A 27,488-nucleotide genomic window follows, 5' to 3' on the forward strand; every position below is an offset into this window, starting at 1 on the left:
TCCAAGGAGAACCCACTCCTGTCCTGAATCCTTCTCAGAAAGCTGACCTCTTGAGGGCAATCAGCTACACATGGATGGGGAAGTACCTCTTATGTATTGGTTGTGCCTTGTGAAGAACCGCTACGTGGAGAGCCTACTATCTCCGCACACACAAGGATCCTTTGGGGATGAAGGTCCTACGATGCACAGCCTTCACCTCATACTGAACTCTTTGCAGACAGCCAATCTTTTGTGGTTAACCCCTTCGGGGCTGATGACGAGCTCAGCTCGTCATGGGCGTAACCTGCCCTACGCTGATGACGAGCTGAGCTCGTCACGTAACGCGGGTTTTTTAAAATCGCAGCGCGCAACGGGAAAACCGCTAGCGCGCATGCGGTTAATCAAGTAGGCATGGGTGCGCAACTCCATGGTGTGTACAGTCTTCCCTACTACACACAACTTTTCATGCAGACTACTCCCTCCAGACACCAAAGGCCCCTTAGAGAGAAAGTACATACAATGTACACCCTTCACCCTGTAGCAAAGACTTCACAGATAGCCGGCCTCTTGCGGGTAATCAACAAGACATGAGTCAAAAAGTCAGCATGCTATCAGTGACGACAACAATTATGTCACTGAACATGTCATGAGTGATGTGATATGTGAGGTCATAAGCTGGGCATGGTGGGTCGGATCACAAGTTATAGTGTGCTCAGAAAACTGTAACTGGTGAATTTCAGTGTTTTTTGTCATTTAAAATGTGACGTTATGATTACTTATATATATATATGCGAAACCACTGTAATTGTCCAGCTATGCTATACAACAAAACATATGCCAGAGTGCGCATCTAACCCACTGCAGGTGGCCAGCCCCCGTTTTTGGCCCAGCCCATATCTGTCATTTAGTTATATTTTTCTTTCTATCTCCATGCCTCACATACCCTCTTTCTTATTTTTTAACTCTGCGAAATTCTTGAGTCGTTTCCGATTCATTATTTTTTCACAAAGTGGTAAACAACTCACTACTTAAAATAGCAGATTGAGTACTCGTGATCTATTTTTACCATGTGAATCAAGTGCTATTTTCAGATTTGTTTCCCTGGTGTAGTACTTGGGTTTGACATACATCTTGGAAACACTGGGGCATATTACCAACCAATAGAGATAATTTTTGTCTCTAACTTATTTAGAGACAAAAATTATCGCCGCAAATCGGCGATTTTTATCGCAGATAAACCTTGCTATTAGCAAGGTTTATCGCAAATGCGATAAAAAACGGCCGCAATGCATGAATATCGCTGAAAAGTCAGCGATATTCATGCATCATCGAGCAAATGCTCTTAGCCATGTTATCCACCTCCCATTGGATAACATGGCTAAGAACTGCTCAGGGCAGGTGTTAGCTTTTGGAGATATTCGCGCTTAGCGCGAATATCTCCAAAAGTTGGTAATAGGAGATAGCGATGTTAGCGACTGTTTTCAGTCTCTAACATCTTGGCACGCCCACTTTGCATGTCATTAGTGATAAATATCACTGATATGCAAAGCGGGGCCCAAGATGGTCACTATCTCCTATTAGCTGTCGCTAACTGGTGTTAGTGACAGCTTGGTAATAGGGAGATAATTTTATCTCCACTTTCTTGGCTTTTAAAGCCAAAAAAGCCCCTTGATAATATACCCCATTGATTCCCACATCTTATTCACCATTAAGAAGTAATGTGGTGTTCACACCCCCCAAATCTGTGCCAGAATTACTGATACCATTGTTATATTGGGTCAGATTGTGGTCCACTCACGAACTGGCAACATACAGAAACTGTGTAAAAGATCTGCTAGTTCTTGGTAGAGACCAGAGTACCCCATGGTTGAAGAACATCAAAGAAACATTGTATGGAATAGGCATGAGTGAGCTATGGACCTCCCTGAATTAATTGCCAAAGGAGATGCAGTACGAGTGAAACAGTTATATTGGGAGGCAGTCCTGTTGCACACGTGGGAAGCTCATTAGGACACCAGTTTAACAGGCAGGTTTTTGAACCACAAGTGAGCACCACGGTTCGACCCATACATGGACAGAATTTATCCATTGCAGTCCAAATGCCAATAAGTGCAATTTAGATATGGGCTAATACCTCTGAGAACTCACACTTCAGAATGGGCCAATGCATCCCCTCACTCCGATTCTTGCCCAAATTGTCCCAACGTACTGGAATCGGAGACCCATTTAATGTTTTTGGCCCCTTATATAGGAATGTGCAGGAAAAATGGTTGTTAGCTGTATGTAAACTCATGGGAGTTAGACACCACTGGGAAGCCGCAAGACTCTTTAAGAGTGATACCAGAGAACGTTTAGCCTTTGCGGTCTCCCGGTATTTGTATAGTGCCTGGAATCAAAGGAAGAAGGCTCTAGCCAATCGCGAAACATGATAGTTAAATTGACAGAGTAAGCCCAAGTAGGATATTTAGTGCTTCCGTTGGTTTTATTCTTTATCTTTTATCCATTGATTAAACAAACAACCATGAAATGTGTTTATATATATTTATATGACTCTATTTAGATTGCTATCTGTACATGTTCCCTTATGAAATCACATGAACATTTTCTTGAATGTTAGTTGTATCAGAGGACATGCTCTTATTATAGAGACTGATCGAAATTGTTCGATATAAGGCCTAGCAGCAGCTAGTAAGCAGTTCGGTTATCAAGGTTAGCAGTTGGAATCTCATCTTAAGCACTTTATAGCACGTTATAGTATTTACTAAATTGCTCCTTAACTGATTGACATACTTGGCCAAAAATTTTCAATATATATTACAATGTCTCTAGATTTATTTTTAGCATGTTTTTATAGTGTGGTAACTAAAACCAGGATGCACTGTATTTTTCACAATTTATTAATGTATCTATGAGTGTCTTTGTTGTTTTAGCCTTGTGTTTTATGGGCTGTACCCGAAATAAATGTTATATATATATGTTATACCTTGATTTCTACAAGTGAAACCCCTCCTTAGCTGCTCAGCTAGAATGAATGTGATGACTGTGTGGAATGTTAGAATGCCTGATGAGAGAGAGAGTGGAATGTTGGTGTGCCTGCTTGTGTGGACCAAGTGACAGTTGGAGAGAGTGGGATGAGCAGCAACCATGCTGCTCCTGGTGGGAGCTCTATGAAACCTGTAACATACTTCTACTGAACTAACCAATAAACCTTCTACTTGAAATATACCTCCTGGCTACCTCTGGCCATCTTTGGAATTTACCTTACAACAATATATTACTGATACCCGAGGTATCAGTAGTTCTTTTGGGATGGGGAGCATGGACTATGGATCAGTCCTCTTCTAACAGGCCTATAAGTAAGGCCACAGCTATAGCATTTGTAAGTGCTTGTTGAAGAGGGGTAAAGTGTTGTCCTGTAGAGATGGAACTGCTTTACAACCACACACATGCACTCTTAAACTCACCTCCCTACCTTCCATCTCAGCCATGGCATGCATCTCAGGGTCTGTCTCAGAGTGCCTGTCTCTAGCTCAGAACCCAAGAAGTAAGCTGAGCAAGTGATACTGGTAAATTGCTGCAGCCTGACCCAATGGCATTTACCAAATTACCACTCACTACAACAGGGATTGAGTCCAAGCATAAAAAACACATTTCAAAGCAATCATTAAAAAAATGAAGTTCTTTAATTATAAAAAGGGCAAATAATTTAAAAGGCTTTAAATACATTGGATTCAAATATACAAACGCAGTATCTGCTTTCACATAGAAAACATACAGTACAAGAACAAGGTCAGTTCAACTAACCAATGCATGCAAGAAAATAAAGTGCAAGTGTCTCAGTGTGAGTCTAGTTCACTAATTGCAGGGTCACACTCTGCACCGGAAGTGCAAAGACTCGCCTCTTCAAGGAGCAGCCAATCCTTGAGGACCGAGGCTGTGTGTGTGCATTGTGGGGGTGCTTCCCACAATGCATCTCTAGCTCCACCCACAACAACCTTCACCGATAGCTGATATCACCCTGAATAACGGATTGACCCCTGTTTAACCGGGAAGCATTTCAACCTCTTTTGAAATTAGTACCCTAAGCCACAATATCTCCCACTGGAGAGATCTACCACATATATACAGGCTTATGTACAGGCAAGAGATTCGAAGTGGCAGTGGGACGAACTCTCACAATGTGGAAAATACAACAAATAAATAAATAACAAAATAAATAGGGTCAGTAAAAAATGGCTTTGGTTACACCCTGCATGATTCAGAAAGAAGGGAAAGTTCAGTCATGTTCGAGTGCAGCAAGGACAGTGCCTGGTTATCATGTGCGGCTGTTTCACCTGTTTTTTATGGGAAACATCCTTTACAACGCAACTTTTACCACGCAGTGCCTTTACGACGCAACTTTTACAACGCAAACCGTTACAACGCATTGCGCTGGGGGCGCTCTAGGATAGGAAATAAGTTTAATTTACTGTCCAACACCTTCCCTAGTGTCCACGGGGACTGGAGTTGGAATAGTAAATTAAACTATTCACTATCCAGCACCCCAAAGCGCTATGCGTTGTAATGGTATGCGATGTAAAAACCGCGTTGTAAAAGCATGCGATGTAAAAGCATGCGTTGTAATGTCATACATCCGTTTTTTATCCATTACATTAGGGTAACTGACTCCCTCTAAGTTATTAAGAACACTTTTTCCAGTTCTGCACTTTTCTGTGAGAGCCTAATGCATTCTGGGAGTTGCAGTCTTGTTTTGCCTCCATTGGACTCATTAAGCCAGCACACCTGAAACTTGAAGGTGAAACGTTCAGGACTGGAGGGAGTGTTCGTAAGGACCTGGAGCGAGGTGGTCACACCAACTTTAACGTAGATAGAAGGAATGTTCAGAGAAGACCCTGCTTTGGTCAGGGAAACATTTCTCAGAGTGCACAGAAAAACCAAACGCAGTAACAGAAAGAGCAAGGCCACTGACTTCAGCACCTAAAGAATTAAAAACACCCTGCCACTCTGTACAGAGAGGAAGAGAAGATGTCTCTATGCACAAAGAAAGAGTCAGCTCATCACCCCATCCTCCTTTGCATGTACTGAATGGATAAGAACATTCTATCTGCAGACAGATAAAGAGAACTCTCCTTTGAGTACCAGTGGAACAAGTTAAATATTCTTTCTAACTGGTACCCTGGATCTAAACCTGGCATTTGTGATATTGAGCACTGTGGTTCATTCATTCTTAAAACTTTCCAAGTTTATATTTAGGAACTATACATTTTAAAACGTTGCACTTGTTAGAGTAACAAACTGTATTGTGTTAAAATTATACCCCTAGAAATGTGAAAAAAAGATCAGTTGACATATTTTACCATACTCTGTCACCTGTTGTATGATTTAAAAGATAATTCAATGTCTCGGGTAGGACATAGGATCCAATGGCCAAACCAGATCCTTGGGTCTGGCTCAGCTCGCCTCAACCTGTGAAACTTGTGAGCTATGGCCCTTCATTCCTCATCAATAGTTGGATAAGGAGGGCATCTCGATCAGAGCTCTGAGGTGTGATTTCCCCCTAAAGGAACACTGTTTTTTTTTTTTTTTTTAAAACATTACAATTCTCAAAAATATCCCAGATCTGAAAAATGCCCCCTGTGCATGCCCCCTGCCATCTCAGGAGAAGAAAAATCCACACAAGTCCTGACTTCTCCTCCTTTCTTCAGGTCCATGCGAGTGGCATCAGTAGAACATGCTCTGCTCCACCTCGCCCTTCTCTGCGGTCTTCCTTAGTAGGTAAAGTCCAAGTGCTTGTTCTCTGAGCTGATGCCATCCGCACCCTAACTTCTACCATCATTTCCAGGGTCGACGCTTGAGAGGCTGAAGATACCGCAGCGGGCACCCATGAGCTTCATCTCACACGCTTTGCACACTTCCCATCCGGCTGACCCCCGCCAGCCGCGAGTCTGCACCCCTGTGTTTTGTCATTTTCACAAGCTGGGTGCTGGTTTGTTCTCTAGGGTTCAGAGTCTTGTCAACTGAGGCCTTCCAATCCTAAGCTGTTAATGGAAAGAAGATGGTATTAAAACGTGGTTTCTTAAATGTGGATCATATCATAAGTAGCTATCGCAGAAACGCATCCGGGTAGGATGTGAAAGCTGCATCCGGCTTAGCACCATCTGCTAAGGGGTGTGAGAGCATCTTTGTGACTATGTAATATTGGCAGTGGTTTGAATTTATTTGTTGCATTTTCATATTTGAAATACTAAAAAACCTTGCTGAGAACCTCTAGATAATTGCAAACAAACATGGCATACAATGTAGACATTCTTGAGATACAGATTTGGGTGAAAGGACCTTGATTAGATGTTAGAGAAGTGCCTCTCACTGGATCTATGAGAAGAAACTGAGTCACACGCTGTGAGTACAAGGGGGAATATTGAACCATGAAGGCGAAGAACCTGAGGTACGTATTCAATTGCTGTAGTGAATGTGATAAGCCTGGATAGGACATTCTCATTGAATGTAATGAGAAAACTATTTATGCATTAAACGATACAAAGGCGTGGACACTGGACAACAATCTTATTAAACATTATGAAGATGGAGAACATTGGGTGTCATGGAGATGAAAAGTATGGGAGAGGATGTTCATTACATCTGATGAAAAAGAGCATCCTGGTATGAGATTTGTACTGGATGTTATGAAGGAAGAAGCCTGCAATAGGTGTACCATTGGATGGGGTAACAAAGGTGAAAAACTTGGGCTAGTAGTGTCCTTTGATGTTTTGAAGGAGAGAGTGTAGGGTAGGATTTTCATTGGTTGTAATGACAGAGGGAAATGAGAGGTAGCCTCTCATTGGATGTTATGATCCATTTGAGCCTAGAACAGGATTATCATTGAATCTACTCAAGAAAATTAGCTCATGTTTGAGTTTCCTTTGGATGTTATGATGGGAGGAAAACATGAATGGGGAACCTGAACAGTAGCTACTGCTAGTGTCCATGAAGTGGAGGTGTCTGGACAGGAGTCTCATGTTAATTAGGAATCCTAGGGCAGAAGGGACCATATGTTGGGCTTGTGGGGGATGATAGTGACCCCAGTATATCAGGGGTTGTGTTCACAAGAGTTAGATTTCCTCTGCATTCCATTGTTTGCCCTTTATCATTTACTTAACAAAGGGAGCACAGTAAAAATGTATACCCACCTAAACCTAAATGATGCAAAATCTGTGGGGGGATCCCAGAACCCAGAAAAGTCCAGGAAGCAAATCACCCAAACTACTCACAGCTGGAATTTTGCCAGTCTTACTTATATTCTATCCTCTCACCTGTGCAGAGGTGTCCACTGTATCCAAGGATGGCCTGAATGGCCTAAATGGCTGAGTGCTGGAAGAAGTTGAGGAGGAGCCACCCTCAGACTCTGAGAGACAAGAGAAAAATCAGAAGTGGACAATTAGCAATGCAGAAGGTCCCGCAGTGTTGGGATTTGTTGACCGCCTGTAAGGGCCGAAGTGGCTCTTCCAATCTACCGTGGGGATTCAGGCAGTCGCATAAAAACCTTCTGAGGGACATCATGCTAATGGGTTTACTATGGAATATCGATGTACACTAACATCATGGACAACATATTGGGCAAAATATTGAAATGTAAGTGTATATTGAAGAAGTATACATATCTGCACCTTGAAGAGGTACATGTTGTCAAAGTACATGTATGTGGAGTTGGGCATAGAAAATCAATACTTCTTTACCTTTCAGAACAACTACATGGAATAAATGTTCCACCTTTAGTACAACAAAATGTATTTGAGTATAGATGCATGCAGCCCCATGTGGTATGTTTTCTAAACAGACAGACATTGGCTTTGCTTAGGTGTAGAGGGCCCCACAACAGTGTGTGCCCTGCTTTCACCTTGCCATCCTTCTGCCTTGCTGGCACTCTGGGTAGAGGATGGTGCCCACATCAAATCTGCATGCATGGGTTACCCACTCCGGGGATGCTAAGGAAAGCAACCAAAATGCACGCATGAGGGCCAGGAAGGCCTGCCGTTAACCACGTGTAAAATGAAGGGGTGCTCCAGTAACCTTCCACACTACTGCGAGAAGAGCCAGCACTACATGAAGGCCATTTTAGAAAACATCTTACGACACCACCACAAAAGGCTACAGCATGGTGCCAGATTGCTACATATGTCCTCAAAGCCGCATTGTTGCTAAGGGGAAGGGAGCTACACCTGAGCTACCTGTGTGCCCAAGATATTGGAAAACAAAAGTGAAGACAGACTTTTACCTGCCCAGTTCGCAGATGGAGTTTTTCTCACCACGATACCCTGGGGGGACTGAGACTCCCATCCATCCTCGTACCATTTCTCCTCAGGGTCTGCAAGGCTGCAAAGAAAAACAGCAATGTCACATGTAGCAGGATTCCAGTGTGAGGTCCATTTTTAGAAATACGAGCAGAACTTGAGTTGTAAAATAATGAGTGCTGGTGCAGGAAGCTTTGCTCATCCCCACACAGCTGGTGCAACAGGCCCCTGGAACCCCCTTCAGTGCAGATGGGCCCCAACCCTTCAAAGGACCCCCGGCAGGGGGCTCCCTTTCAGCTCCAGGCTAATGAATATCCGTGAGCTATGGGAGACTCAGGGCACCCTCTGTAGTTTAATTTGAGTCAGTGGTTGCGGGTGCTCGACACTGGGACTTAGTTGTGAACACCCGCACTTATGACAGTCTGCCAGATGGTGGTGCTGTCTGTGTAATTTAAAGATGAGCAAAACAACATCTGATTATTAATTCAATATACATTAGAAACGATGAATTCCTCCACCCAAGCCATTCTTATAGCTTTGGGGGCCTGGAATAGTTTGAAATATCACACTGAAGCAGTGTTATGGTTAATAGTTGCACAGGTATTGTTATTGGCATCGTTAGCAGGGTCAATGGGTGGTTAAAGCTGCAGTGGCCACCTGACCAGGGCTCTGGCACATATTTATTACAAATTAAGCACTGACACCCTCATCACATTCTGCAGTGGGGCCACATCATTTTGTGTTATGCCACTGTGGTGCAACTAAATCTCAGTACCCTGAATACCAAGTCTTCATAGTCTTGAATCCACCTCGGCCTCTTTAATCCACTACCAGACTCTCCCCTCCTGTTGGACAGGCCCCACGAAGGGCTCGCTCCCTCCCCGCATGACAGGGCCCAGACATCGGCTCTCCGGGGGCTACCCGCAGAAGCAACCCGCAACCCGTCCCCCTCCGGGACGCCTGCCCCCGGACATCTCTGTGCCACGGGCCCAGGCCCCCGTCAACCCCATTGCCCGGCCCAGCCGCCATCTTGGACACTGCACCACGCGGCCGCGTGGCCTCGGCTCGACCCCAACCCTGGGCCTGGCCGGGCCCCGACATCCCGGCACCACCATCCACCCAGGAGGTGAACGGACCACTTGGCAGGTTAATGGGAGAAAGAAGTGTCGATGGCTCTTCCCCCGCCAGGGGCCGATCGCCCCCAGCCTCCCCGGGTGCTGGCTCCACCCCCCTGCTGGGTGTCTGGACTCCCTCATCCCGGACCTCCCGACCTCCCAGTGCGAGGGTCCGGACATCAAAGGGCGCCAGACCTATAACTGAGGCAGCCCCAGAGCAGGAAGGGAGTTGTATCCTGGAGTCGAGAGACACCGAGAAGAACTCATCCTTGACGGACTGCTGGCGCTGCCGCAGCCCTGCCTTGTGAACTATCGTCCTGCCTGCTGGCGCTGCCGCGGCCCTGCCTTGTGAACTATTGTCCTGCCTGCTGGCGCTGCCGCGGCCTTCTGCAACCTTCATCCTCGTGGGACCTGCTGGCGCTGCCGCGGCCCGTTGTAACCGTCATCCTCGTTGGGACCTGCTGGCGCTGCCGCGGCCCGTTGCCACCTACGACCTCTTCGGGACCTGCTGGCGCTGCCGCGGTCTGACCCGTCCGAACGCCGAGCTCGAGGATTGTGAGCTACCACCGTTGCACCTCAGTACCCGTAGGTACCAAGACTGTCCCGCTACCCCTTCCCCTACTAGAGACTAGAATTGAGAGGATCATCGTGTCCTGATCTCCTTGTATCGTACCACCTTACTCAAAGAATTGCCTATAAAAGGTGTTAAGCTGATCTTCGTGTGGCGTCCATCTGTGGGGGGGAAGTTACTCGTCTGTACGATCGCTGGAGACGGCCCTCACCGGAGGCCTCTCCCCTTGTGCTCGGCCGACCCTCCAGGTTCCCGTCTAACATTGGTGGCCAGCGGCGCGATCCGAACCAACGCGTAACCGTACAGAGAGTAACTCACCCTACGACTAATCCACAATGACGACCAGAGAGAGCGGATCTGCAGAGAAATTCCAGATGGAAAAACTGGAAGAGTACAACCACCGAGAGCTAAAACAATTTTGCATAGAACTAGGCATTGCTACCACCGGTCTGAGCACGAAAGAGGACTTCAAACACGCCCTAGAATCCTGGGCAGAGACGAATACCGCCGAAGCCCCGGAACCAAACACCACTCTGACAGAAGAAAGGAGAACGGATCTCTCCCGGGAAGAGATCCGAGAACGAGAGAAAAATAGACTTCACGAGTTAGAGCTGGCACGGCTCAAATTAGACGGAGAATTGAAACTGGCAGAACAAAAAATGAACTTAGAACACTTACGGCTCCAAGAAGAGCGAGAGGAGAAGCAGAGACAGAGAGAACTCGAAGAAAAAAGACTGGCATACGAACACGAGTGCAAGCTAGCGGAGATAGAGATGCGCAAACAGAACAAAGACCTAGGGGTGCCCGAACAACCGCGCCCCCCAGGTACTACCGAACAGAAGGTCCACATCCCCAAAGATGTGGTCCGGGAATATTTTCGGAACGACGACATACAGCAGTGTTTCAAGGCCTACGAGATCGCCATGACTGCCCACCGGATCGCTCGAAGTGACTGGGGAGCCGGTCTATGGGGGAGATTCGTCAATGAAGGCCGGGATGCCCTGCTGCAGCTTCCGGACCATCAAATGACGTCCTATGACCACATGAAGGCCGCCCTCCTCAGTCGATATGGGCTGACGTCCATGATGTACCGCCAGAGGTTCCGCAACTGCACCCGCATCCCGGGTACCACCTGGATAGAATATATGAACTATTTCAGCCGAGCCTTCGAGGGATGGATCAAGGGTAGCAACGTAACAACCTACGAACAGCTCTTCAACCTCATTGTGTGGGAGCACCTCTCCAACAACTGCTTCGTCGAGCTCAGGCAGCACCTCCTCGACAGTAAATTGACTGACCCCCGGCAGCTCGCCGCCGAGGCTGACCGATGGGAGAGCACCCGAGTGGCCCGAAGTGGGCCCAACGAGCAGAACAGAACCAACCAAGGTCATCATCGTCCCCGAGGAGGAGGAGGAGGCCCGGGCCGGGGGAGAGACGCCGTCCCAGCCGCTCCCGCAAACTACACCCTGCCCTCGGCCGGCCGGGGCAACCCCCCGATGCGCCCGGGGTTCCGAGCCAACATTACGTGTCATCGATGCCAGCGAGTCGGCCACTATGCCAGTGACCCGACCTGCCCAAAGAACCAGACCCCCGGGCCCCGCCAGGTGGCTGCCGCCGCCCTAGGAGAAGAGCAAGTCTCCGAAGGACCTGAAGAGTACGAGCAGGAGCAGCCCGAGTGGGAACCTGCCGCCATGACCCTGGCCTGCCTAGGGGGGAGAGACCTGATCCCGCGGGCTCCCCTACCATCCAACACCAGGAAGTACAGCCAGTGGGTGAACATAAATGGGCGTAAGGCCGAAGCCCTGCGTGACACAGGGGCCAGTGTGACGGCCGTCCGTTGTCACCTGGTGACCCCAGAACAAATCCTGCCAAATGTTCTTTGCCCCGTCCGATCGGCCGACAATTCGGAGAGCCTGTGTCGGATGGCCTGCGTCCCCTTCGAATGGGGAGGAGTGTCCGGGATGCTAAAAGTGACTGTCCGCGACGATGCCCCCGTGGACTGCCTCCTGGGGAACGATCTCGAGAGTTCCCCGTGGGCAGCCGTTGAAAGAAGAGAGCACCTGGGGATGTTAGGCCTCCCGGGCTGGGCGTGCGTAACAACCCGGTCCATGGCCGCCGACACCATCCCTAGATCTGAAGAACCCGCATGGCCAGCACCTCCTCCCCCGATCGCTCCGGAGGGAGACTCCATCCCTACCGACAACCCGGAACAATCCCAAGAAGAGCCCGCTCAGCCCCAAGACCTTCCGGACCTGGCTCAGTGGCGTCAGGAAGGGGGGCCCACCCAAGAACAATTCCGGCAAGAGCAAAAGACATGTCCCTCCCTCGAGGGACTTCGACAGCAAGCGCTCGCCCAGAGCGCAGGAGACACCGCAGGGGCCCACTGGATCTATTGGGACAATGACCTACTGTACAGCGAACAAAGAGTAGCGGAGCTGGGGACCAGTCGAGTGCTGGTGGTGCCCCTCCGCTTCAGAGACTTCCTTTTGAACCTGGCCCATGATGTCCCCCTGGCTGGACACTTGGGGCAAGACAAAACATACCCCCGCCTGGTGACTCACTTTTACTGGCCGAGAATGAGAAATGACGTCTCCAACCACTGCCGGTCCTGCCCGACCTGCCAGGCCAGCGGGAAGAGCGGCCGCAAACTCAAGGCACCCCTGCAACCATTCCCCGTTGTGACCACCCCGTTTGAAAGGGTGGGAATAGACATTGTGGGGCCCCTGGACCCCCGAACAGCACAAGGGCATCGCTTCATCCTGGTCCTGGTGGACCACGCCACCCGCTATCCTGAGGCGGTTCCCCTTCGAACTGTAACAGCCCCCGTGGTAGGGCGAGCCTTAATGGGGATCTTCTCTCGAGTGGGCTTCCCCAGGGAGGTCGTCAGTGACAGGGGCACGAACTTTATTTCAAAATATATGAAATCCCTATGGCAACAGTGCGGAGTCACCTACCGATTCACAACCCCCTATCACCCGCAAGGAAACGGACTGGTCGAGCGATTCAACCGCACTCTCAAGGGGATGATCATGGGGCTGGAAGAACCCCTATGCCGCCAGTGGGACGTGCTACTACCGTGCCTCCTCTTCGCCTACCGAGAAGTCCCCCAGAAGTCCCTCGGCTTCAGCCCCTTTGAACTCCTGTACGGACACCCTGTTCGCGGGCCTCTCAGCCTAGTTAAGGAGGAGTGGGAAATGGCCCCCTTGAACACCCCTCCAGACGTCTACAAGTACCTCCTGACCCTCCGCAATCACACCCGGCGATTCAGAGAGCTCGCCAAAGCCAATCTTGAGGCCAGTCAGGAGGACATGAAGAAGTGGTACGATCAACATGCCTCCTCCATCGAATTCGAGCCTGGCCAGCAGGTGTGGGTGATGTCCCCCATCGAACCCTGTGCCTTACAGGACAGGTGGATGGGGCCCTTCAAGGTGATCGAGCGTAAGAGCCCCGTCACCTACCTCATCGACATGGAATCCCCCCGGAACCCCATCCGGGTCCTCCACGCCAACAGACTCAAACCCCACTTCGTGCGCTCGGAGCTCAGCCTGCTGATGGCCACAGACAGTGGAGCTGAAGAGGACTCCGAGCCCCTCCCTGACCTGCTGGGGACCGGGGAAAAAGATGGTTCAGTGGACGGGGTCCAACTCTCCGAGGCCCTGACCCCGGAGCAGCGCCAAGACTGTCGGGCCCTCCTGCTGCAATTTGCACGCCTATTCTCCCTCACACCCGGGGTCACCCCCTGGTGCCTGCACGACGTGGACACTGGCGACAGTCCTCCTATCCAACACCGGCCGTACCGAGTACCAGATCGGGTACGCACCTGCATCCAAGAAGAAGTCTCCAAGATGCTCGCCCTCGGAGTCATCGAACCCTCGGACAGCCCCTGGGCCAGCCCGGTTGTACTGGTCCCCAAAGCTGCGGCCCCGGGCACCACACCCGAGCTCCGGTTCTGCGTCGACTATCGGGGTCTGAATGCTGTCACCCGAACCGACGCTCACCCCATCCCCCGAGCCGACGAACTAGTTGACCGCATGGGGGCGGCCCGCTACCTCAGCATCTTCGACCTGACGGCGGGCTACTGGCAGATCGGCCTCACCCCCAGGGCACAAGAACGATCCGCTTTTTCCACCCCGGATGGACACTACCATTTCAGAGTGATGCCCTTCGGCATGAAAAACGCTCCAGCCACGTTTCAACGACTTGTGAACCAGGTATTGGCGGGCCTCGAAGAGTTCAGCGCCGCATACCTGGACGACATCGCGGTGTATAGCCGCCACTGGTCTGACCACCTCCGCCACCTCCGAGGGGTCCTGCAGGCCCTCCAACAGGCCGGCCTCACAATCAAGGCCAGCAAGTGCCAAATAGGCCAGGGGTCCGTGACCTACCTCGGACAACAAGTGGGGAGCGGTCTGGTGGCCCCCCTCCAGCTCAAGATCGCTGCCATCCAGTCCTGGCGGCCCCCCGTAACTCAAACCAAGGTCCGAGCCTTCCTGGGGCTCACCGGATACTATCGGCGGTTCGTGAGGGACTATGGCAGCATTGTTCGGCCCCTCACGGAACTCACATCCAAGACCAACCCAAAGACCGTCAACTGGACCCCCGACTGTCAAGCGGCCTTCGAGAGGCTGAAAGCCGCCATGAGCACCGCCCCTGTGCTCCAGGCCCCCGACTACAGCCGTGAGTTCATCGTCCAGACTGATGCCTCAGACCATGGCATAGGGGCCGTCCTCTCCCAACTGAACCCCGAGGGAGTCGACCAACCAGTGGCCTTCCTCAGCAGACGCCTCCTGCCCCGAGAACAGCGCTGGAGTACCATTGAGCGAGAGGCCTTCGCAGTAGTGTGGGCCCTCAAGAAGCTCCGGCCTTACCTCTTCGGAACCCACTTCCGGGTACAAACAGATCATCGGCCCCTGCAATGGCTAATGCAAATGCGGGGAGAGAACCCCAAACTATTGCGATGGTCCATCTCCCTGCAGGGGATGGACTTCACTGTGGAGCATCGCCCTGGCCAAGACCACGCCAACGCGGATGGCCTGTCCCGCTTTTTCCGCCTCGACGAGGAGAGTCCCCAAGAGGATGGGTGACTCTCCCCGCCTTCAGCTGGGGGGGACGCATGTTGGACAGGCCCCACGAAGGGCTCGCTCCCTCCCCGCATGACAGGGCCCAGACATCGGCTCTCTGGGGGCTACCCGCAGAAGCAACCCGCAACCCGTCCCCCTCCGGGACGCCTGCCCCCGGGCATCTCTGTGCCACGGGCCCAGGCCCCCGTCAACCCCATTGCCCGGCCCAGCCGCCATCTTGGACACTGCACCACGCGGCCGCGTGGCCTCGGCTCGACCCCAACCCTGGGCCTGGCCGGGCCCCGACATCCCGGCACCACCATCCACCCAGGAGGTGAACGGACCACTTGGCAGGTTAATGGGAGAAAGAAGTGTCGATGGCTCTTCCCCCGCCAGGGGCCGATCGCCCCCAGCCTCCCCGGGTGCTGGCTCCACCCCCCTGCTGGGTGTCTGGACTCCCTCATCCCGGACCTCCCGACCTCCCAGTGCGAGGGTCCGGACATCAAAGGGCGCCAGACCTATAACTGAGGCAGCCCCAGAGCAGGAAGGGAGTTGTATCCTGGAGTCGAGAGACACCGAGAAGAACTCATCCTTGACGGACTGCTGGCGCTGCCGCAGCCCTGCCTTGTGAACTATCGTCCTGCCTGCTGGCGCTGCCGCGGCCCTGCCTTGTGAACTATTGTCCTGCCTGCTGGCGCTGCCGCGGCCTTCTGCAACCTTCATCCTCGTGGGACCTGCTGGCGCTGCCGCGGCCCGTTGTAACCGTCATCCTCGTTGGGACCTGCTGGCGCTGCCGCGGCCCGTTGCCACCTACGACCTCTTCGGGACCTGCTGGCGCTGCCGCGGTCTGACCCGTCCGAACGCCGAGCTCGAGGATTGTGAGCTACCACCGTTGCACCTCAGTACCCGTAGGTACCAAGACTGTCCCGCTACCCCCTTCCCCTACTAGAGACTAGAATTGAGAGGATCATCGTGTCCTGATCTCCTTGTATCGTACCACCTTACTCAAAGAATTGCCTATAAAAGGTGTTAAGCTGATCTTCGTGTGGCGTCCATCTGTGGGGGGGAAGTTACTCGTCTGTACGATCGCTGGAGACGGCCCTCACCGGAGGCCTCTCCCCTTGTGCTCGGCCGACCCTCCAGGTCCCCGTCTAACACCTCCTCTTTATCTCACTCCTCCATGTTCCTGATTTCTCCCTCTAAGAGTGTTTCTCTGTCTCTCTCTCTTCCTCGTCTTTCCACTACATTTGTTTTTCCCTCTTTTGCTTGTGGTAAATGTTTGATGAGGAAAAATAAGTGTCAGTCCTCAAAAATGCCCCCACTGGCGACCACTGGCTCAAATTAAGCACTAGATACTAGTACTTTTGTCACATGTCACGTGTCCTAAACTCAGAAGAATCCAAGGTAATACATCCATATTTGCTCCCACGGCACCCAATACATTCTCACCAAAGTACTGCTCACATGCGTACAGTGTTTTATGGGTGAGACTGGTTGTACCCACTCTGTGACCCTCTGTCCATGACAACCCTGGAAGTAGATGTGTCAGGGGAGCCACACGTACCTGTGTCGAGAGGTCTTGTGCTTGTATATGTACACGAAGAGGGCGAGGAGGAGGATGATGAGGAGCAGCCCCGCCAGTCCCAGAGGCACACCGATGTACACGCCCAGCCTTGCCACTGTCAAGTGGCATCTGTCACCATAGTACCAGTAGAAGCTCGACTGTTCGCAACTGTGGATAGAGCAGAGAAGCACTGTCAAGGAAGTGCCAGCAGATGGCGCATGAGCAAGAGAGGACATGTAGCTAGTGTTTCACTGCAAAAGGAAATGAAGCTAATTGCCCGCTGGAACAATACAGGAAGATAGTCACACCCATATTCCCAGTAAGCCATTTTAGTAGGGGCCACTCTTTTACATAACTCCATCCCAGCTGTGCAGCTGTGTGATCTGAAGCAGCCTCGGGGCTGTAGCACACTATCAACCATATGATGTAACACAACACCACTCAATTCAAGAACCCTTAGGAAGTTGAAGAGCCTAGGGAAACCTTCACAGACCCTAATAGCCTCTGCTTGTTCCCTAAGGGGGATAGAGACACAGCAAGGCCCTGTACAGCCAAACCTCCTGCTCCTTGAACCCCAAGGAAGAGAGGGGAACACCAATGACTTGTTACAGTTCCTGCTTCCCACAAACTAAACATCATGAAAGGAAGGGGACAACATGAACTTTTCATAGGCCCTATCTCTCACAAGATGAAACCCAGAGCAAAAAAAAAAATGATTAGGCTGTTCATAGCCCATGAAGTCTACTGTCGCGTATGCAGAGTGCTGCATGCCACTGATGCGTCATGAGTCACTTCCGGGTGGGTGAGTGAGAGCCTACACTCTTTATGGTGCATTGTTAGAGTGTGGGTTTGTAGAGTGGCTGATGTGGGACCATTTTCTGTCATGCATGAGGTTCAGATGGGTGCTCTCCCTGTGTCGCGGCGAGCTTACGACAGAGCTTAAGCATGGGAGTGAAGAAAAAAAGTAAGAGAGACCCCTGGCTCCCACCACCTGAACGCTAAACCAGGCAAAGACACAGGGAGACGATTTACACCTCTTACCTCCCGCAGACAGAAATTACCCTAACAAAAGAAAGGAGCAAGCTAGGGCTTGCAGTTATAAACAGTGGTCTAAGTACATAACAATCTGGGGGGTGGGATGTGGGACAGAAAGGCATGGGGAGGGTGATGAAAAGTAGGCAGGCAGGGTCTCATCCTGACTCACTCACAGAAATACAACTGGACCAGATTTTTAAGTTGATTGGGTGTGAATCTGGTTTATCATAAATTTATGATCAGGGGATTATGGCTGAGGAAGTCTCTGAAACATTTTTGATTATCTGGATCCAGCTAAGGCACTTGCTTTCGTCATTGTTGGCATCCACCACCGAAGACTGATACCATCCAAAACAGGTTGTCTTCTGGGTCGAATATGTTTGTTCCCTCCTGCACTACCAACACCTCAGGTGATTTGAGCCATGAGCTCAACCAACGCTACTGTATGTTTAGCCATGCTTATTCTTGTCAGCCTCCATTTTGAAACAGATGCAATAGTATGCTGTGAGAGCTTGGTTGGAGCATGGTAAGACTCCAAACGTTCTCCCACTTCAACATCACTTATATATTGGTCATAGCCTGGACCATACTGAAGAGAAGGAACAACATCCCCTTCCTTGCATAGATCCGTCTCACAGCCTGTGTGACACATTCATTATAAAAACTCTTGATCCCAGTTCTACAAGGAAAAGGTCAATGTTGTCAAGATTCTCTCACTACAGAAAAGTCACCCAGCTTCCCTCATCAATGCTCTTGTTGCAAAGTTAGGTTTTTATTCTAAAGAGCATAGGGGTTCTGCAAGCATAATGTGGCTGAGAGTGTTTTACTTCATCCTATTTTATACAACATAAGAAATACAAATGAAGGAGGGTGTTGTTTTATATTGCAACATGTATATAGCACTTACTATTTCAATGTGGGGTACTGAGCTACTTGCCTACTTTGGTGTCACACTTCACTGTGTAGGGTGTACGTTTGGAAGTGTGTTGTCTTTGTTTTGATCTTTTTTGGGAAGCATTTCCATGTCATGTTTGAGGACCAATGAGGTGCAGTTATCGTGTTACGGGCCGCAGCACTTTGCAGTATGATGGATAAAGACGTGTGAGATGGAGGGGCACGTAGCTTATGGTTTTCAGTAGGCTGGCAGCTTGGAGCAGCTCTGCAGGTCCTTTATGATTATGGTCCTGTGGAGACAAATGCTGGAGAAAGATATCATGGAGAGATCTGCTGGAATGGACTTTGGTAATATCATCTCATATCTGATTGTCAATGCAAGAGGTCCAAAGTAGCTAGAGAATGGAGTTTGTTGGGACCTTCTATGGGGGACAACAATAATGTCTTCCATTGGCCAGCGGTATGTGGCAGATCTCTTCAGCAATTCCACGCCTGTTCAGTTGGTTGGTGGTGGGTGGTTTATTCCTGTGGACCGGTACAGTACTGGGTGATGGACATGACCCAAAGCAAATATTGTCGTATGTGAGTGAAAGAGTGTCAAGCACCATAAGGGATTTACTATGCAGCCCGTATGAACTACAATCAACTGCCTGACTGCTATGATATTAGTATTAGTATTTGGGAATTATTACGACTTTGGCGCATGCAACGCGCCGCCCGCTGTAGGACTGCCAAAGCTGTCGTGCTGCGGCCTGCCAGATTAGGAGTTAAAACCTGGTCTGTCAGGCGGTGCTGCAGTGGTAATTGTACTTGTAATTGCATTGTTATAGCTTTTACTACCACTAATGAAGCATTGAAGTGCTTTATGCCAGGCAGCACACTGCTCCAGAACTCAAGATTAGGGTTTTTTCTGTGGTTATTGATGGTTATTGAGATTAAACTTGTGCGCTTAAGAAAACCATTCCATGCATTTGCTCCAATTTTAAGTGGAAGATTACATTAATAGGAGTTAGGTGGGATCTTTACTTGTAGAGGATTCATGCACATGGTTGGCTTTATTAATAGAGAAGCAATAAGAGGTTTTTAGGTATTTTTGGGTTGCAAGGGTATGACTTTTAAAGGTGAGGTTATGAGCTTTGAAATGAGTCGTGGGCAATTTGCAGAGATACACTGGGGTCTAGTTACAAAGGTAAACTACACATGATTAAATCTACATGTGTATGTTTACTCTTACACTTTTGAGTAGCTTAATTTATTTGGGATATCCACCATTCCTGTGTTTAAAGTTACTCAAAAGTCTTGACTTACATGTCCTCATCCCTGAATTCGGGGGTGGAACCGAGTTTATGAGTGTAAGTTACTACAGCCAAAAAGGAGCAGTAATTAACACCACACATGTCCAACCACCCTACTGCAACATCCTACCACGGAAAGTAACAGAGCAGCGACTTAAAATAGGATCCCATCTAAAAAAATGTTGAGTTTAAATAATTTATTTTGACTTTTTTTAAATGTACATATAGATTAAATTGATTGTATGCGAAATTATATACATTTTAAAAATACATGTTTAATGATAAAATATTTTAATAACCTTTTTATAAATAAAAATAAATTCAACATATATTTTTGAATCAAAAATGTACATGAATTTCCTTGAAATCTACACATACATTTTTTTTAAAAGTACAATAAAGTAACAACATTAATAACTTAATTTAAATGTAATTAGTATGCGTATATCAAATGAAAATAAAATCATTGTCCTGAAAATTAAATAATAAAAAGTATCACCTAAAGATAAAAAAATATGTTTTGTATTATGTATTATAAATGATTAAAAGTGATATATAGAAATATTGAAAATGTAATTAAATTTGAATAAAAATAAATAATGCATGTATTCTTAATTTTTTTAAAAGTTTAATTCACTAGGTTACATTTAATGATTTTTTTTATATTTTTAGATATTTTATTAAAAATGTTCACTAAACTATTACATTTAAATAAAAAATATTGTATTTTTAGATTTTTTTTTACATTAATTACATTTATTTATCTTTCAAACTAGGTTAAATATTGTAATTTTATTAACAAGAATTTCTTATGGGGTCCCCAACAAACGTGTTCTGATGTCTCTCCACATGCAAAATATCTCCATGTGCGCAATGCTTCCATGCAACTGCAACGTGCCCTGCGAAATGTTATCCGAAGTTGGCCACCCTAAACGGGGCACTCCTGGTATTCCAGAATTGACAACTTATTTCACTAATGGCAATGGGAAATGAGCAAGGGTATTTTTGTCTCACACTCTCTGTCCACTTAAAGCCATTGGCCCCATCCTGAAATTGCTGGTCGTTGCTCTGGCAAGAATAAGCTTCATAATGCAGACTCAGCAACATCAAGAAAAAAACTCGCTGTGAGAGAGGAGGTCACCAGGAGGGGTAAGACCCGGGGAGGGGCAGAACCTTGAGCCCATTACCTCCCAAGGAATTAAATTGCTTGTGAAGGAGTGTGACCATTGGGAGGGGGCGGGGCTTTATGAAGATGTCTGCCCATGTCCAAGTCCAACCCCCTAAAAATACAAGACTTCAAAGGCTGTCGCTGACGTCCAGGGAAGCCTGTATACCTCCTCAAGACGTCAGCTGTGCTTAGTTGAGTTGGAAATGCTCTCTGCAGAGGGTTCCAACTCACTTTGTGTGCCACCATGTGATAATGACTGCTCCCTGGGTGAACGTGTGAAAAGAGCCAATATTGCAGTCGCAGCTCCTCGAGGGAGTGCTGCGGGGTGGTGGGGTGGGGGAGAGGCAGGGTGGGGGGTAGTAAACTCCGGCATCCGACCGAACTGAGTTAAGTACATAAATAAATAAATAAAACTAATGACATTGCGCGTGCTGCAAACCAATCGGCGGTGCAGCGCGCAATGTCATTTGTTTTATATATTTATTTAGGTACTTAACTCGGTTTGGCTGTATGCTGGAGATTACTACCCCCCACCCTGCCCCTCCCTCAGCCCGCCCCTCCGCCCGCAGCACTCCCTCGAGGAGCCGCAACTGCGATATTGTGTGACACATTGTAGCGCCATGTGAGTTCGCAGGTATGGTGATGAAGCGGAGGAGGGGTGAGATCACATGCCTATCTATTATTTATTTATTTAAGAATCTTATAAAGCGCGCAGCTACCCCCGTCGGGGGTGTCCCGGCGCTAAGAGAACAAGTTAATCACAAGAGAAGGCAGCCAGGGTCCTACCATCCAACCTGAAGCTACAAAGGCACACCTGATCAGAGTTGGGTAAACAGCCAGGTTTTTAATTTGCGTCGGAAGATCTGCTCTGACTCAGTGAACCTGAGGTCCAAAGGGAGGCCATTCCAGTATTTAGCCGCCGTCACACCGAACGTTCTGCCACCACTCCGGGAGAGCCTAAATCTAGGAACAGTCAGTAGACGGAGACTATTGGATCTTAGGTGTCTTTCTGACATGGATAGTTTGAGTCTTTTACTCAGGTATGCTGGGCCAAGTCCATGGATGGCCCGAAAGGCAAGGGTCAGGATTTTAAACTGAACCCGGCGGGCGATAGGGAGCCAGTGTAGGTCGTTCCGATATGCTTTAACCGAATTGCGGGTAGGGATGTTTCCAATAAGCCTAGCTGCCGCATTCTGAACGATTTGCAATCGGTCAATGAGATAGAGGGGAGCTCCGGCATATAAGCTGTTAGCGTAATCCAGATGTGCCGTAATGAGAGCATGGACAATCGTTTTACGGGACGTCTGAGGGAGGTAGGGAAAGATCTTCCTAATCATGCGCAGCTTGCCAAAGCAAGCCGCGGTGACTTTGTTGACCTGAGCTTTACAGGACATGGTGTTGTCAAAAAGGAAGCCGAGATTGCGGGCTGCCTGTACTGGATTGGGAGGGGGATTCAGAACCGTAGGCCACCACAAGGTGGCGGGGGGAGCTGATTTCTGGCTAAAAAAGAGCACCTCAGTTTTGTCTGTATTTAGGGCCAGATGATTAGAAGCCATCCAAGAGCAGATGTTACCAAGGCAGTTACGAAAGTTGGAGAAGTGCGAGTCAGAATGGTCTCTAAAAGAAAAGACAAGCTGAGTGTCATCAGCGTATGAGACCATCCTGACTCCCCATGATTCAATTTCCCTGGCAAGAGGGCCCAAATACACGTTAAACAAAAGAGGGCTTAAGGCGGAGCCCTGAGGCACACCGCATACAAGGGGTTTGTCCTCTGATTCGAAGGGACGCAAAAATACTCTTTGGGATCTCCCTGAGAGGAACGATTTAATCCATGCCAGGGCCGTGCCTCCAATCCCCAACTGCTGCAACCTGGTCACAAGTATATCATGAGACACAGTATCAAATGCAGCGGACAAGTCGAGGAGGACCAGCATGGCCTCCTCGCCCCTGTCCACTGATTCCCGAATTGTCTCAGATACCTCTAACAATGCAGTCTCGGTGCTGTAACCGGTTCTAAAACCGGACTGTGAATCGTGAGGCAGCTGATTGGATTCTAGGTACAGGGCCAATTGTTTCTGGACCACTTTCTCTAGAATTTTGGCAGGTTTAGGCAGAAGGGAAATGGGACGGTAATTGCTAAATTGGGATGGATCCGCATCTGGTTTTTTTAAAATAGGGAGCAACCTAGCTTGTTTCCAAACTGAAGGGAATAGGCCAAGGGTCAAGGAAGAGTTCCAGATGGAGAGGAGAGGGTTGATTAAAACAGGGGCGAGATTGCCCATCACTTTGGCAGGAACTGGGTCCAGCGGAGATCCTGACTTGACCTGGTTTAAAAGTGACAGAGCTGAATCTGAGGTCAGCTCATCAAAGGAATTAAATAAGCAATGCTGGGTGTCTGAAACTCCTGGCTGGGGACTAGAAGATGCGGGATCAAAGGAAGACGATAGTTTGATAATTTTTTCCTGGAAAAAATCAGAAAGTCCGTTACAGAGAGCTTGAGTGGGGGCACACTGGGCTTTCAATGCAGGCGGATTCACGAAATCCTTCACAATTGTGAAGAGAGTTTTTGAAGAGTTCTCAGCCAGTTGAATACGTTTTGAGAAGTAAGCTCTCATCGTGGACCGCTTAAGTTTTTGAAATTTGTTTAAGGCCGTTTTATAAGCTAATTTGATAGTAGGGTCATAAGACTGGCGCCATTTACGTTCCAACTGTTTGCACCTGCTCTTTTCCTCTCTCAACATGGGAGAGAACCAAGGAGCAGATGGGCGAGATCTAGAGGAAGTCATGGGAACTAGAGGAGAAATGGTATCTAATGCAGTGGTGAGAGCGGAGTTATATCTCACTGTTTCCTTGTTAAGGTCTTCCGATGAATTGAAATGATAATGAAAACAGGGAGCAATGGCCTCACAGGTAACTTTAGACCATTTACGACCAATATCTCTGTTGATGGAGGAGGGAAGGGGCAGGGAGGGAATAGTGATTTCAAAAGGGAGGAGGAAATGGTCTGACCACGTGAGGGGTAGGGAAGGAAGAGAGGTGATGCCAGGATGATTCATAAAAATAAGATCAAGCGTGTGTCCTGCTTTGTGGGTAGGACCCTTAATTAATTGGGGCAGAGTTAGTCCTTGTAAGGTTTCAAGCAGAAATGATGCTTGGGCGCAGGCGGGATTGTCAACATGAAGATTGAAATCTCCCAGCACTGTGAAATAAGAATGTTTAAGGGAAAAGTCCGCGATTGAATGTAGCAAGGAGCAGAGAGATGCGGAAGTGGCAGTAGGGGGATTATAGACCAGGATGCCGGCAAAGATCGTGATGGCAGAGTCCATTATCGTAAGATACATGGCTTCAATAAGCCCCAGGTTAAGTATTTTTTTTATGTTCATAATGAGGTGGGATTTGGCAATGACAGCGAGGCCCCCCCCAGATTTGGAGTTGTCTCGATTGACTCCTAACAATCGATAGCCAGGGGGAATGGCCAAGTGTATGTCTGGTTTAGAAGAGTCTTTAAGCCAAGTTTCCGTGAGGAATAGTATGTCCCATTTATGAATATCCAGCAAAAGCCAAATATCAGAAGCGTGCGCAGGCAAGGAGCGGCAATTTATTAAGGCTGCTTTTAGTTTAGATGGGGGCTGCGGTTTAACAGCTATCTGAATCTGAGGGTCCCGTTTTCGCATAACGGGAATGGAATAGTTACACCGAGCGCAGGTAAAGGTAGACTTCTCTAAATCCAGGAGATTGCAGCAGGCAATAGGGGTGCAAACGCCTTGTCTTAATGTGGCGAGCTGGCTGCTGGTCCAGGTGATTGTTTGGGGACGAGAGGCAGGGGGACTGGCGCTAGGCGCGGGCCCGGCGTACCTACATAGGCTGGGTCATGCCTATCTCGGATGTGCACAGTACAATTGTGTATTAAAAAGCATACGTACCAGCAGACCCTATTCAGACGGGAGATTATTTTTTAAGCCCAAAATGGCTTTTATTTTCGCCTGAAATCTTTTAGGCTTTCATGTAAGTCAATGGGGACAAAAAATTCCCCTATTTTGTTTTCAAAATCTTCTTCTTTCCAGGTTCAAAATGTTGAAATGTAGCAGGAAAAAATAATTCAGGGCACAGAGAAGGGTGTCTTGAAAGCCAGCAAACGAGACCCCCTCCCCTCCTCACCCCCCCACCTCCCCTGTGATTGCTGTGCAATCTCAGCGTTCATTCCTAAGAGATTGATGAACAGTGTGCCGCCTCTTGTCGTAAAACAACGGTACTCACATGCACAGCTGTCATTCGTTCTATGACAGGCGGTAAGAGCACTGAAGTGAATCTGTTAAACATTCATTCATTGCCTGCCTTGAACGTTTTTGGTGCTAGCACAGACTGGCTCCAGTGAGAGGACATGAGATACTGGAGCTCAGGTCATCTGCCCCGGCCAAAGGTTCCATCAACCTCGAAAATATTCTAAACTGCCCCCAGATGTGCAAGCATCTCACAGGCCCTCCTGCTGTTCCTCCTATGCCTTTAATTATGTACACCAAAACCTTTGTGGCGCTAGAACAGCCGCAGTTTATTCGCATCATAAGTTGGTACCCACTTGTCATGGTGGCATTGGTCATCAACATGCTCATTTCACGCAGCACATCAATTTCCTCTGGCGACAAAGCTGGGGACCGATTTCCCCAGTCGCCTTTTGGCCCATGCCTGTGACTACGCCGCTCTTTTTTGATTGGGTCCTTTGAACCCAAACTCTCCTTGTCATTCGCAGACCCTTTCTTTGGAACACTCCCGCGCCCTGCTGCTGCTGTGCCCTTCGTCTGCCTCCCACGGGGAGGGTAGCCGCCCTCCCTCTAGGGTCGGCTGGGCCTCCCACTCAGCGTCAATAATCTAGATTAAAATGTTTTTTTTTTAAGTCACGGGGGCAGATTTACAAGCCCCTTGCGTCGTTTTTGCGCCGCAGTTGCTTCACTTTTTACGACGCAGCAGCAGCGCAAAAATGCGGCCCATTTACAACGTGACGCTTCTAGGGAGATGTGTCACGTTGTAAAGCCTTGAAGTTTGATTCTAGGATGAACAATCACCAGGGGCATAACCACCCTTGGTGCAATAGGTGCAGTTGCACAGGGGCCCAAAACCCAGAAGGGCCATTAAACCTTGATAATCGCTAAATTTTACTACCCTAATAGCAGACAAAAGGGCCATTTCCCTTGCTTGCACCAGGGCACATGGCATCCACGCTACGCTACTGCCATCAGGCAAAAAGGTCATGTTCAAAATGTCCACTGGGCATCTACACACAGCAGGCTCACAAACGTGCTGCCCAGCCTTATGTCTTTCCTCAGGGCTTCATACTCCTCCCTCTCCTCTTCGACATTTTATTCACCCCTCCCCCTTTTCTGTGATCAGTTACTGGCTGATGATTTATTGTCTTAATTTACTATGGATTGTTTTATAGGACGGAGGTTGCTGAAGGTGGCGTGAGAAGATAATGTAAATTGTAAATTGATACTTGTATAGCGCACTACTCAACCACAAGGGTCTCAAGGCGCTTGTACGAATACCGCTGTGGAACCCATCCTGGTTTTCCCTGTGAGGTGTCCACTCCTGGGCACCCCCAAGGTGGAGGCCAGGCATCCTCAGCATTGTGGGGGTCGTTGTGGCGATTAAGCAAGCTATTGCCCAGAGTTGCAGAGTGGGACTCCATGATTGGAATAGGCACCGAGGCGAGAATTATCAGGTCCGTGGAATTTTGAGCCCAAGACCCGCCGAGGCGGGGAATTGAACCCTGGTCCCGGGCTAGACCTCTGCATCAGGGTCTGCCGCTCTAACCATTGAGCCACACTTCTCCACTTCTCTCTGCTGATTCTGGTGCCTGTGCGTACATTCAATCACATATGCAGACACGTGAGTAACATATGCAGCACAATCTAAAAATCTAGTAATTTTAGAAGCTTATTCCCCCCGAGTTATTTCCTCTGGTTCAAAATTACTCATGAAGATCTTTTCGGTGCAGCTTCCACCTCCGAGCATTGCAATCCTGCAGAAGTGTCATCTGTTCACACACTATAGAAAGACTTATAACTGAGCTCTCATACCACAGCAAATGCACAGACAGGCCAAAGTGTTCTTGGGAATCTCCTGAGCAAGTAAAACCGAGGGCTTGATTTAGATCTTGGCAGACAGGTTACTCCTTCACAAGGGTGGTGGATATCCAGTCCACCGAAATATAAATCTCATAATCACAGATCGAACATCTCGATATCTTAACCAAGCCTGAGTTAGAGACCCTGTTGGAGTTTACTTCTCTATGCCAGTGGCTGAGAGAATATAGGGATCTTGTTCTAATTATCACAAAGCCACCCTTCCTTCTCACGCAGGTTGGATCACTAAGAGAATCCCACCAACCCTACACTATTTCCACAGTTTAGGTGGCCTACTTCTGGATGGGCTTTCTACTTGTATAGGAGAGCGGATGCAACCACCACAACAGTTCTTTTCCTCTGACATATCCTATGCTTCTCTAGTTGTAGGCGGTGGTAA

At 48.7% G+C, this 27,488-nt stretch overlaps 1 protein-coding gene across 1 annotated transcript in view; it reads right to left on the bottom strand.

Moving 5' to 3' along the window:
• Positions 1-3,643: 3,643 nt before the first annotated feature.
• Positions 3,644-27,488, bottom strand: part of LOC144797798 (uncharacterized) — a 74,821-nt gene continuing 50,976 nt past the window's right edge. The window contains exons 8-12 of the mRNA XM_078668581.1: positions 16,578-16,745; positions 8,252-8,349; positions 7,290-7,381; positions 4,611-6,017; positions 3,644-4,313 (exon numbers count right to left, since the gene is read on the bottom strand). Of these exons, the coding sequence (XP_078524707.1) occupies positions 5,982-6,017; positions 7,290-7,381; positions 8,252-8,349; positions 16,578-16,745 (394 nt within the window). The 3' untranslated portion in view covers positions 3,644-4,313; positions 4,611-5,981. The remainder of the gene's footprint in view (positions 4,314-4,610; positions 6,018-7,289; positions 7,382-8,251; positions 8,350-16,577; positions 16,746-27,488) is intronic.

The sequence above is a fragment of the Lissotriton helveticus genome, chromosome 12 (assembly GCF_964261635.1).
Source record: "Lissotriton helveticus chromosome 12, aLisHel1.1, whole genome shotgun sequence".
NCBI lineage: Eukaryota > Metazoa > Chordata > Amphibia > Caudata > Salamandridae > Lissotriton > Lissotriton helveticus.